Genomic DNA, 13,883 nt, shown 5'->3' with positions numbered 1-13,883 from the left:
GCTTAAGTAAGTGATGAAGTGTGCTTGGAATACATTATACAAAGCTGATGTAGCCTTGAAAGAATAACGCTACGAGAATATGGAAAGGTACAAAGTGTTGGAAAGTACAGGGAATAGGTGTTTTACCCATAACCACAGAATTAAATAGGTTGGTCTAGCGCCGACACTGTAAACTGTATTCTGGAGGTGAACGGTTTGAATCTCGACTCTGATACATGCTGTCATAAGTAAGGATTTTCTTGGCTTTACTCAGTTTCTCTAGGCATATACCGGAATAGCACCACGATAAGGTCACGAGTGTTTCCTTCCAAATAATCCCCCTGTTATCCGACGGTATTCAGCGTTGCTAAATAATCAACCAAGCAAGAACCAAAGTGAGCGGCATGTAACACCAGCATAAACTTTATTTTACAGGTAACTCACTCTTGGAGCTGAGCCCGTCTTCAGGAACCGCCAATTCTGCAGCTACTCAAGAATTTCCCAGCATTTTATGGAATCCGAAGGTACATTACCGTGTTCAAAAGAGCCCTCCTCTGATCCCTATCCTGAGCCAGATCAATCCAATCCATACTATCCAATCCTATCATTCTAAGATCCATTTTAATATTGTCCCCCCACCTACGCCATGGTCTTCCCACTGGTCTCTTTCCTTCTGGTTTTCCCATCAATATCTTATGCATTCCTCGTCTCCCCCATTTGTGCTACATGCCCTGTCTATCTCATCCTCCTTAACTTGATTATTCTAATTATACTTGGAAAAGAGTGCAAGTTATGAAGCTCCTCATTATGCAGTTTTCTCCAACCTCCTCTTACTTATTTTATAGGAACCTGTTTCGAATCTCACCAATAGAAACAACCATGATCACTGATATTTTCTCATAGTTTCCTTGGTCCCTTCAGGACTGAACTCTCACATACGCGCGGATCATTCCATTTCGGCACACCACGAACCATGCATGACACGTTTGTTATGTAACCCAAGAATCAATCATGCAGGCAGCAGGTTCGATACAGACATTATTAGGTGTGTGTGTGATAAATTAGTTAATGTAGGAGTGAACCACAGCCAGGAAGCTTGATAGACGGTATTTAGTTCACACGATAATTTCGATGCTTAATCCCAGAATTAATCAGTAGAGGCATGAGTACTTCACAAGCTGTGTTGGGTGCACACCACTGATGAATCATGGACAACCCAGCAGGGAGCGGGCTGTCCCATATATTGGACTAAGTGTGTATAGAACTAATCAAGCCACTTGACGTTCCCGAAAATGAGATTTTCTGGCAGTATGTCTACGGAACTCAGAGCTCTCGCTAATTACTGTAGTAGGTCTGTACCTTCATGACAGAATTATGATTCTACGCCGTGAGTGTGTAACGGGGGGCGGTATTGGGGAGAGGGTGAGGTGGCATGTGGATGCATGGGCAGCTCCAGGGCAGTGGCAACGCTTCATTTGTTTTTATACGAGTATGTACTGTACATGCGGTTGCAATTAGCTTCTCAAGTCAGGTGTGAACTAAAGCAGCGTTGCCACTGTCACGCAATTCTCACACTTTTAACTGAGTTCTGTACAGTATAAATCCAGGCACGTTGCTTCACCTCGTCTATAAGCAAATAAATATAATTATACACTTTTGAAATCTTCCTGTTACCAACACTTTTCAATCCGATGTATGATTTCGTAATTGAATTAATTTCTGAACTGAAGTTTGTGAAATAATCAGCATATAAATAACATGAAGAATGCAGTCTTCTGGGATGTGGCGCCGTGTAGATATTACGTAAACCGACGTTTCGGAGGAACGTATCGCCTCCATCTTCAGGTAAAAATGTCCGCGAGCGAGGAACCAGCCTCATAAGGTGGCTACACACGTTGGTTCCTCGCTCGAAGATATTTATACCTGTAGATAGAGGGGATAAATTACTCCGAAACGTCGGTTTACACACTATATACATGGCTCTACATCCCAGAAGACTTCATTCTTCATAGTCACCGCCGTGAAAACTTCAAAATTTACGTCTAATTAACATATTTAAGGGTGGAACGTAGACTGAGGGTGTTTGAGGAGAATATTTGGACCGGAGAGAGATGAAGTGACGGGAGGTTGGAGAAGACTGCATAATGAGGAGCTTCATAACTTGCACTCTTCATCAAGAAAAATTAGAATGATGAAGCCAAGGAGGACGAGATGGGAAGAACACGTAGCACGAATGAGGCAAAAGAGATACTCAGAGAGGATATTGGCGGGAAAGCCAGAAAGAAAGAGACCACTAGGAAGACCAACATATAGGTGGGTGGATAGTATTAAAATGGATCTTAGAGAGTTAGGACGGAGGCTTGCGGACTGGATTGATCTGGCTCAGGATAGCTATCAGTGGAGGGTCTCGTGAACACGGCAATGAACTTTCGGTTTCCACAAAATTCTGGGTAGTTTTTAAGTATGTGCACAACTGGCAGTTTCTCAAGAAGGGCTCAGCTTAATAAGGTATTTTAATTCCCAAAATACAATAGAAATTTGTTGACATTTAAAACAATTCTAAATTAAATAACGAATTTATGTTATTTTCAAATTTATATTACAGTGCTTCATTAAACATGTTCAATTCCCTCTCTTTCGTCCGTCATTTCTTTTTCTCTTCCACTTCATTTTTATGTATTTTCTGTTCGTTTGCCCGCGCCTTCTGTGTTGTCTATTCGTCGAGAGGACAACGGGCATGCGCATAAACTGATGAGTCATAGTTATATATCATCTGTAATATACCATTTCATTTGTCACAGATAATAACTAACCAAACCTTATGATATTGTCGTAACGCGTGGCATGTGATTGTGTCGGAAATGAAAATGCGGTTCATGACCTTCGGGGTTTCTGTTCACACCGATTGATGTTCAAATTATTTTTTGTTGAGAGTGACACATTTTGATGATTGGTAATTATAATGTGCTGATATAGGTTAGCCTCGGCCGTCCTAAATCAATAGTGACTGAACTCAGTGGAGTTTATGCTACATGGGTTGTCTTATTAATTTGATTTTCACTTCTCGAAGTATATAGCTCAGTATACATTTTATTAAAGTGACACATTCAGCGGATATTTTTCATCATTTTGTTTCAATTCTTCATATGAGAGAACAGAGATTGAACAAACAAAAATCTAACTCCGTGGTATTAGTCCGCAAACGAACTACAACGACCGAGCGACCGCCGCTTGTCGGTGAACTTAGTGTCAACTTTTGCGGATAGAGGGTGTCACGTGGTCAGCGAAACGAATCCCCACGGCCGTTAATTTCGGTTATCTAGAACGGAGCCGCTGTTCCCTTGAAACAGCTCCTCAATTATCCTCACGAGGCTGAGTGGACCACGTTTCAGAACCACCACTTTTCAGAAAATCTGGTAGCGCCGAGAATCGAACCCGGACCTCTAGATCTGTAATCAGGAACTCTGACCACTTGACCACAGAGGCGATCGAGAAAGAGATTAGCTTCTCCTAATGGACTTTTCAGCCAGGTCACGGTAGCCGAGCGGTCTAAGGCATGCATTGTCTTCGCTCGCTCAGAAGCCGAGATCGTGGGTTCGAATCCCACTCAGGGCATGGATGTTTGTGTGTGTTTTTCTGTGTTTGTCTACAGGTAGAGGCCTTGCGACGAGCTGATCACTCGTCCAAGGAGTCCTACCGTATGTGTAAGATCTAGTGAAGCGAAATGAAACGGGGAGTTTCATGGAGGTAGGCCTAGGCCAAAATTGGGGCTGTAGCGCCACAGGGGGGAAAAAATGAACTTTTCAGAGTACATTTCATGTTTATCAGATAACGGAAAAAGAGCCAGTTTCCCGAATTGTTCTTGAACGAAAATAAGAAGACGGAAAGTATCCAGTATTGCCTATCAGTTCAGTAACACACATTTGTCGGAGCCGTTCACGCTTTTTCTTATAAAGGTCAATTTCTGTCTACTTAATTTTCATTATTTGCTCTTGAAATTCTCCTTAAAGTCTGAAAAGGTAACTGTGGATGATAAAATACGTAATGTATACCCTACTTTTCGAAGCTATATAGAACTGGTTCTAATTCCCATGTACAAATGACGTTTTTTCTCTCTTCAGCCCAGTGTATTGACTTTCAACTCTCCAGCACAGGCAGGGGTCTCGGGCTACGGAAAATGCATTTACTATCCACAGCCACTCTTTTTACCGTGAAACAAAAAATTCCCACTTTTAATTAGTAATGTATCTAAACGTCATTAAAGTGTTTCTCAGAAGAACTGGAGGTTGAATCGAGTTTTTCTGTATGCAAATATATTTAACCAAATAATTAGCATTCACTGGAAAGCACAGTTCCACAGTGCTAAATTTTGTGCCACTGTGCGACTCCTTGATTCCTACCCCCTTCTTTACTTCCTTCCAAGCGTTAGGAAATGTGACTTGTGCCCTAGCCGGCTACTCTAATGAGTAACACAATGAAACGTAAGAATAAATTGCATTTAAGAATGGCTGGTAAATGAAAGGCGAACACTATGTAAGATTTGAGATTTTCACGGCAATGACTATGATGAAAGCAGTTTTCTGGGTTGTGGCGCCGTGTAGATACTGTGTTAACCGACGTTTCGGAGGAACGTATCACCTCCATCTTCAGGGTATAAGAAAAAAGTAAGAAAATCGAAGAGGCTTGGGGTTATTCTCAACATTAGTCTATTTGCACTGCTCACGCTGGTTCTTCGCTTGTGGGGTTTCTTATTTTTTCTTCTACCCTGAAGATGGAGGCGATATGTTCCTCCGAAACGTCGGTTAACACGATATATACACGGCGCCACATCCCAGCAGACTGCTTTCTTCAAAAAGTGAACAGTTGTTGTGAATGCATGTTCTTCACTTCGTCAGTTTGATAACCAACTGGATGTTTGATACTTTAAAAATTAAAGGAGATGACTGAAGTCATGAAATCGAAATAGGGAGAGGTTTCAAAAACTATAAATAACATCAATATTACTTGAAATGGGTCTGTTAAACACCTATTTCTCGAAAACATTTTTGCCCATATCCCTCCCCAAAGAAAAATTACCTATGATGCAACGCGATGTATTCTTCACCATGACTGGTTGAAAAAGATTCGGGCAAAGGGATGTGTAAGGGGAGCCGTAGACTACAAGGCCAGCAACGCGGTAACGAATTATACGGTTTCGGTATCGAAAAGTGCTTCATCGAGCGCTGTGGTGAAGCAGAAATAGTCACTCATGGAGCTGAGCCCTTCTTCAGAAACCGTCAATTGTGCAGAACTGAAGAACTTCCCAGCATTTTATGGAACACGATCACAAGATCACAAGAGCCCTCCACTGGTCCATATCATGAGCCAGATCAATCCAATCCGTGCCATCCCATCCTATTTCCCTAAGATCCATTTTAATATTATCCACCCACTTACGTCTTGGTCTTCGCAGTGGTCTCTTACCTTCTGGCTTTCCCACCAATATCCTATATGCATTCCTCTTCTCCCCCATTTGTGCTACATGCCCTGCCCACCTCATCTTCTTTGACTTGATCATTCTAATTATTCTTGGAGAAGAGTACAAGTTATGAAGCTCCTCATTACGCAGTTTTCTGCACTCTGTTACGTCATCTCTCTTCGGCCCCAATATTCTCAACACCCTGCTCAGTCTATGTCCCTCCTTTAATATCAGACACAAAGTTTCACACCCATACAGAACCACACGCAAAATTATAGTTTCGTATAGAAACCGAAATAATATACAACAAAAATGGAGACCTCTAAACCTGCAGAGCAAATTAATTTCTTAATCTGTCCCAACGTAACAGCCTAATTTATCGTAACGTATGCTTATCTAACCCTTACTGAAACCTGTGTCTACTCGCTATAAAATAAAAGTTTGTATCTAGCAGCATATCAGGGCGGGGATATTTTTTAGAATCTCGTGAGTAGGAGAGTTCGGGCCGCAACATCAAACCGAGGACATCTACAAAATGGAAGACACTTCAATGGCCAGTAATGTTGTATGTGGTAAGTTTCATTGCATTGTTAGAACGCACATGTGAACTACAGTACCTTGTCACTCTTCTCCTTCATAATTCCGGGTCAAGCTGTCTGTCTCACTCTGCCACTTACCCATCTAGGAGCATTTCCCCTCTGTTTTTCACCCAGTAGTTGATAGTATTGGGAAACGCCTCAACGTGGCACTCGAGGGATACGTTGGTCCCAAGTGGCGCCCCAAGCAGCTGATTCAGAACTTTGACAACAGGAGCAACTGCAGAAAGGAAAGATAACAAGCTTAACTCAAATACATCCACAGGGAAAGGAGCAGTTCATAACAATATTACGCTGTTACACTGTTAGCTCTCCTTACATATAAGTAAGTTTGTTTTTCACCGGAAATTTGTATAACAGCTAAGAACCAGCTGAAATTTACATTACAGTGCCCTCTCGTTTGGTATTTCCGTACAGCGAAGGAAGTTCTTTTCCTCGATTTGCATATACTGGGATCTGTAGGAAAATAATGAGAACACACTGAACAATTAAAAGAAAATATATTTGGTACTGACATGGTTATTTGTCTTGCATTTTCATAAGCCAGGAATGTAAATAAATTATTTTGTATGTAAATACGAGGTCACTGGTGTTTCTACCCTGGAATTGTATGGTGTTTTGGAAGATCAGCGAAATAATATTTCGAGTTGTCTGTAAGAGTTATGACTAATTACTCGTGATATGTTACAATAGTTTGCGACGAGCTGATCACCCGTCCAAGGAGTCCTACCGTCTGTAAAATGATCATGAAACTGAGAAATCAGCCCTATGCTCCATAGTGGGAGCAAGAAGAGAGAGAGAGATGATACCATAGCTGTATATATATTTATATAAGCAATATATAAAATATTTACGAATATCTAAAGTAGTTCCAAAATATATTGACTCTTCCTCTCATCAGATTGAGCCAGACCTAAAAAGAAAACCTAAGCTATTGTACTTTGCTAGCAGTTGTACCTGTCAGATTGTTTCATGGTTTGCAGGAGAATTTCTAGCATCGAAGCACTGAAATAAAGAATTTTCAAGAAGAAATTTAATATCACCATTATATGGAATATCGGCTGTTCGAGTGTTGTGTTTAGAAGTCAAACAAGTTAATTATTCGTAAGGTGTAACACAAACGCTTTGCACACATTGGTTTAACTCTTTCGCGCTTAACGAAAGACTGGGTGTACGAAGAATGTTCGGCTAGAACTGCAACGATCTCATCAGACCAAAGCCTGGACACTCATTTATAAAATTACGAGTGAATGAAACTAACTCTGTGGAGAAGAGTTCTTCTTGTGGAGTTAAAAACCACTCATTTTGTCAGGTAATTCCCGCCTCTTATGGAAACCGAAAGCCTGGCCCCCTAATTCTGTGCCCGCAATGCCATTAAGATCCATTTTAATATTATATTTCCGTACACATACGCGTCTGAAGCAGTGTGATGTAGGGTTTTTGGAATGCCTCTTACATGTGGAATTTAAAATGGATGCGTTCCCGGAACCGATAGACAGACAGACAAGCAGGGAGGCAGATTAATAAAGAGATAAAATATCCGCTAATCGTAAACTCCATGCAGATTGTGAGATCTGAGTTTTCCCCAGTGGGGATCATGAAAGTAGCTGCTTTGTCGGATGAGATTTGGAGTAGCGTTGTTGGGGAACGCTGCCGAGAGTTGTTTATTGCTGCATAGCAACCGCGGCATCCCCCTTTACGTCACAGCGGGAGAGGGGCGGATTGTTGACTGGCCTGTTACCATAGTAGCAAGAACAGCCTGCAAATAAAAGGAACGGGAATGTAACGCTAGGCTATTCGGGACGAACAGCCTTAAGAAGGGAGCAGTGTGACGTACTGCGCTATGGAGGACATCCCCTCCCCCGCCAGCGGTGACGTAACATCGGGCTCTGTCGCTACTACGGTAACAGGCCAGTCAACAATCCGCTCCCTCCCCCGCGGTGACGTAGCGGGGGATGCCGCCGTTGCTATGCAGCAATAAACGACTCTCGGCAGCATTGCCAGACAACGCCTTTGTAAACACGGCATTACGTAACAGGGGAACCCGTGCAGGGACTGTTGCTAGGCAATCGGTAAACATGACGTCACATAACAGTGAAAGCTATCACGAAACTCTTTTCTGTGTTGTCAGTGCAGAAGCTACATAACAGGAGTATTAGTCAGTGAGTAGTGAGTGATTAGTGAGTATTTAGTGAACCAGTTACTGAAGAAAAAATAACCAGTTAGTTAAAATGTAGCAGCCGCCGAAGACAGTTGAAGTCTAGCATTCGCCGGAGTGAATGACTACATGAGAAGTATTTGTGATACTGCCAATAGCAGTAATTGTTAGATTGTAAATTGTGTGATTGTAAGAGCGAGCGTTCAATAAATTCGCTATATCAAACAAGGCGTGAAGTTACTTGCCGCGTTATGCACCCAGCACGTGACACTATTATACATTATATTGTATACTCATTACGATATATACTTATGTATATATTTACCACTGTTTCAGAGGAACATGCTGCCTCCAACTTCAGGGTTTAAGAGGAATATATTGCTTTCAGTGTACCTTGTAAAAAAAAGATGGAGTTAGCATATTTTTCCAAAACGTTGGTAAATATCTACCAGACTTCATGGAATCATATTTCATAAGACAGTAATCCCATGATGTTCTTCGGCCTTGTGTTTGTCACTGATCTCTTCTGTCAGACGGAAGTAATGCTATGTGTCATATAGTAAATGTAATTAATGTTGTACGGACGACAGTTTTGTGAGGTGACTGGTAAGTTTTGTAAGTGTTCATTGCTGTCTGTGAACAAAATGTTCGTCTCAGTGTCGCTCCCGTCAAAACCTACATTATGAAGTGAAAGGTCCTTTGGACATGGATATCCCACCTTGAAGCATATCGCACGAGAGGCGCGCTTTTCTTTCTTCGATCTGCTCCGTACATTGGTAATACATATGAATTTGGCACTAACTTCGCCGACAAACGGCAGTCCCTCTGTCGGTAGAGTTCGCTTGCGGACTAGAACCACGGAGTTTTTTGTTTGTTGTTTGTAAATGTGTGGTAGGATTATTTTACTAAAGAATTGGCATGGGAGTATTCTTTGTAAGAGGCATATCAATTTAATGTAAAGTGCAACCAGTCTTCATCTTGGGCCTTGATGCGGCCTCTCACTATTAAATTGTTATCAGGAAGCCTATTGAAAGAAGTACGAAGCTGTACGCAAAAGTATATTTCGAATAAAACTATAATTTATACAAATCACTAGAGAATGGCCTGTTTTATTTCGCATCGTAAAGTAATGTAATATCGGACATATATGAAGCATTTAAATTACCTTAACAATTGGTAAATCTAAACCACTGTTACCCGAGTGTGGATTCAGACACTTGAAATAATGTAAGGTGAAACATAAATGTCTCTACCCAGAAGAGTATGAACTTAGGCATGTAACGTTCACGCTGGAGGGTCGACAATCTAAACAAGAACTGGAATATGTTCTCAGAACCCTCATAAAACAGTCTGGATTGTTTGATTTTTCTTAGAAATAAAGAATGGGCTCTTTATGACAGAGCGAAATTTGCCCCTCCGTCTGTGACCGACTGTGAAGTTTGAAACCGTTGACAAGATTTTTTTAAAAATTCGATATAGGACACTTGTAATTGTAGTTTTCGGATCATTCCAATTTGGAATAAAATCGGATTATTATTGGATGTTATGAGGAAGATCTATTTGCTTTTCTGTTGTTATATCGATTGTGCAGATATTGGAATATTTATCGAGGCGAAATTTGCTTCAAGTGAAATTTATAAAGGTAGATGACACATGTACCGGTCACGGTAGCCGAGCGGTCTAAGGCATGTACTGTCTTCGCTCGCTTGGAAACCGGAATCGTGGGTTCGAATCCCACTCAGGGCATGGATGTTTGTGTGTGCATTTTTCTCTGTTTGTGTACAGGTAAAGGCCTTGCGACGAGCTGATCACCCGCCCAAGGAGTCCTACCGAATATGTAAGATCTAGAAAAACCGAAGTGAAGGGAGAAGTTCATGGAGGTAGGCCTAGGCCCACTGGGGCTGTAGTGCCAAGGGAAAAATAGATGACACATGCATTTTGTGTCCAATGCACGTTTTCCGAATTTCTGGATTTGGGTTAATGTAACAAAATCTTCCTGTTGCTATATGTCTTCATATTAGGCTCACCTCTTGGCCTTATTTCGATAAAACTTTATATTCCAGAATCTTGCACAAATTTGTTCAAAATCGTGCCTGTCCGTTCGTCTGTTTATCTGTACCCTTATCTGTCTGTTCGTCCCCCTCCTTATTGTTCAATATCAGGGCTTAAACCTTCTGGCGGCAAATTTTTTAATACTCAATATAGTTGCCTTTCACCAATGTCAAGAAATTCCGATTTTCATTCTATTAGCTCATAATACAATAAACTGTCTTTGATGTATAAATGGATTCTTATCTGCACATCATAAATCTTTAGTTATATTTTATAAGCAGTCTTCAAGTAAGAATACTGAAGTGTAAAGAAATTGTGACTTGTTTGAGTTACATTATGAACTACACTCATATCAGCTTGAGACGATCAGAGATCCATATTGAAATACACAGGTCGAGATGTGTGTTGCGCCAGAAGGTTTTTATGGTTTCTTAAAGTAGTGACGCTTGTGGTTGCACTATAAAATAATTCTTAGTTGAGTGACTATTGTTAAAGTAACGTAAATATTTAGGCAGAATGAAGGCCTACTTACAGTTGACGTTCAGTGTAATCCGCTTGCTGACTGCTGGAGGTACGTCGTTTGAAGCGATGCAGAGGTAAGCACCCATTTGCTTCCTATCCAGCTTCAAAAGCGTCAGCGTGTCTCCACTGAACGTATCCTCTGAAACAGAGATTCAGAGTTGTTTGATCTCCACCATATGGAACCTCATTCGCTCAGCGACAAACAATCTGAATAGGCTTACAGGGGTTGGATTCCAAAGACGACAGAATTAGATCCCTTATGAAATGATATCTCAACATTTCGTCACGCGTAGATTCTAAAAGGCTCTGACGATGGTGGATTACACACAGAATTACTGGGTTTTTGGACTTTTCTCATCGTCCAGAATTCTAGAAAAATAGAGGACACCTATTACCTAGAATTCCGGACGATGGGAAAAGTCCAAAAACCCAGCAAGTCTGTATTTCGTCACTCGTTGAATCTTCCTTCATGCCATAATGTACAGAGGTCCCCCTTATGTTCTTGTTTTACATTTAAATATGCAATGAATCCGACTGTACAAAAACAAAATAAATAGTTACTTAAGATACAGACAACATTATCGAAGTTTATGCTGTATGTATTACTTTCGTGTGAGCTCTGTTTCTACCTATTTCCAGCCTATAATTCAGTTTCCTCTATGTGAAAACCAACACATACTGTTTTGTGACGAAGAAACACATGTCATGCGAAGGTCTGTAAGTAGGTAGGCCGCTAACTATCTAATTTGGGGCTCTTCTCAACCCAACTAATATCTGAATTACGAAAGACACAATCATAAAACGAATGTTTGTTAATAACTCACACGTATAAAGGAGATAATTTTTTTTTTAACAAAAACGTATCGTGACATGTAGTTGGTTGAAAAATCACGATTTTATAAACTTGAAGAGGTGATTGCATCGGCTTGCAGCAAGATTAGACATTGCGCAATTCTCCGAAAACCCAGTATAAACGGCACGAGAAAGCGTGTTTGAATAAACTGGGACGTAACCAACTAATTTTATTGGCCGCGCCATAGCTCAAGCGGTTAGTCGCTGGCTTCCCACCGCGGCGGCCCGGGTTCGATCCAGGATCTGGTCAAGTGGGATTTGTGGTGGACAAAGTGGCGATGGGGCGGGTTTTCTCCGAGTACTTCGGTTCCCCTGACAATCTTCATTCCACCAATTGTTCCACAATCACCCTCACCTATCATCTGGGGCTGGTACAATAGGCCAGAAGTGGCTGCAGTACAAGGGACTAAGTCCCACCCTGCTAGAAATAAAAAACTAATTTTTTATTGAGCGCAGATTTCTTGAGATGCCAGTAGTGACTCAGGCAACAAGAAAATCTCCATCTTTTACTGAACAAGAAGGCCCATTATTGTGTTTATAAAAACCTGCCAATATACTGCATCTAGAGTCAGATGGATCCATTTCATATCCTTATACCACATTTCCTTAAGATCATTTCAACACTATTCTCTCATCAATTTCGAGATCTCCTAAATTTCTCTTCTTCTTTGTTTTGGAATAAAATTTTGTATGCATTTCTTATACCTCCCCTACACGTACCCTATTCCTGTGTCGCTCTCCTTGCTTTGATCACGTTAATATTTTGCGAAATTTCAAACCACGACGCTCTTCATTATTCATTTGTCACCATCTTACTTACTTTCTCTTAGGCTTTAATATTCTTCACGGCGCCCTTGTTGTATTTTATTATCTTGGGGTGAGAAATCGGTGCTGACATCTATAGAAGCCAACAGGTAAAATTATATATGTTGTACATTTTAATCTTTACATCTTCATGAACACTGCTTAATTTTATAATGTGGTATCCTTAATGGCAGGTCAACAGTTACCGCTCTGTAATGTGTGTGAAAATTCGAGAGAGTTGCTGTAGTTAAATCTTCGCAGCTCTCTCTCAAGTCTGTAGCGAGCGATTTAGCAAGGGATTGCGCCCTCTGTAGGCTGCTCAAGTAACCAACCATTTACTGAAAGAGGATTAAGGGCTGGGGAGGATCGGACAACTCGGTCCCGTCAGTGGACAGTCCGACTTTACACAGGAGAGAATGTACTTAACAAATGTTCGCGGTAGAATTACTGGGCTGAAATTCTGTACCTCAGTTTAGCTTTTCTCTATATGTCATTCTGGGATATTCAGAGAACAAAACAAATTTTACATTTGCATTAATTTGTCGAATAATAAGTAAAAATGTACAGGTTTGTCACGATTAATTTATGGTTCTGACAGGTTAGATAAGTATATGACCTGATATAATTTTATCAGCATTTATGTAACTGAATTCCTTTTCTTTAACTAGTTCCTTGTATAATTTTGCTTAAAAAGATTTCTTCTGTCAAACATTTCTACAATGATTACAGTATCCTGTTGCACTGCATAAATCTGACTTTGTTTATCCTATTATACCGTGTATATGCAACTTCGGTTACTATTCACTCATTGTTTTTCTTTATTAACACTACTCGTGACAATAGCATGCAGGCGAATGCAGTGTTTGCAGTAGTGACTTCCTGAAGCGTGTACAAGTAGATTAAGTGTAGAATTATAGTTATGTGTAGTTACGTGTTAAGCATTTAGTGAATCCTATTATCAGTCAAAAAAAAAAAATGTCTGGTCACTAACTCGTGACAATTTCATGGATAATAGTAATAAATAATAATAAATAAATCATAATAAAAAATAAAAATAATATGTAGACCCATTGCTAGAGAACGAGTTGATAAACGCGTTTCCATAAAGATGGATTCTTGAAACAAAGGCGACGTTTCCGTGGATACTGGTAGGCTGTGTAACAGGAAATACAGATGACAGTGTAGTCAGCAGTAAATCAGAATTGAGTCGGTCGCAGTTCAGACCAGAATAGAGAGAGAGAGACCAGACTGGAACCAGTAACAGTTCAGTCAGACTGGGGCGAGCCCTAAGCGGTCATTTATTGTGAGTTTTTGTAGGTTATTGTGATTACGAGTGATTGTACAGAAATGTCAATATCTTGTGACGCTTTGTTAACCAGCTATAGTATAGATTATAGTCTCGGAAATGATAGGTATATGTCAGGCCACGACGTACGGATATGATATCTTGATGTTGCAGCTT

General features: G+C 40.6%; 1 protein-coding gene across 1 annotated transcript in view; it reads right to left on the bottom strand.

Moving 5' to 3' along the window:
- Positions 1-10,904, bottom strand: part of LOC111864386 (lachesin) — a gene marked incomplete at its 5' end in the record, with an annotated part of 44,085 nt that extends 33,181 nt beyond the window's left edge. Inside the window, 2 exons of the mRNA XM_023851607.1 lie at positions 6,115-6,253; positions 10,776-10,904. Coding sequence (XP_023707375.1) covers positions 6,115-6,253; positions 10,776-10,904 — 268 coding nt within the window. The remainder of the gene's footprint in view (positions 1-6,114; positions 6,254-10,775) is intronic.
- Positions 10,905-13,883: the final 2,979 nt, after the last annotated feature.

This window comes from Cryptotermes secundus, unplaced genomic scaffold (genome assembly GCF_002891405.2).
Source record: "Cryptotermes secundus unplaced genomic scaffold, Csec_1.0 scaffold357, whole genome shotgun sequence".
NCBI lineage: Eukaryota > Metazoa > Arthropoda > Insecta > Blattodea > Kalotermitidae > Cryptotermes > Cryptotermes secundus.
The sequence above is the reverse complement of the archived record's forward strand: the minus strand, read 5'-3'. Positions and strand labels throughout refer to the sequence as shown.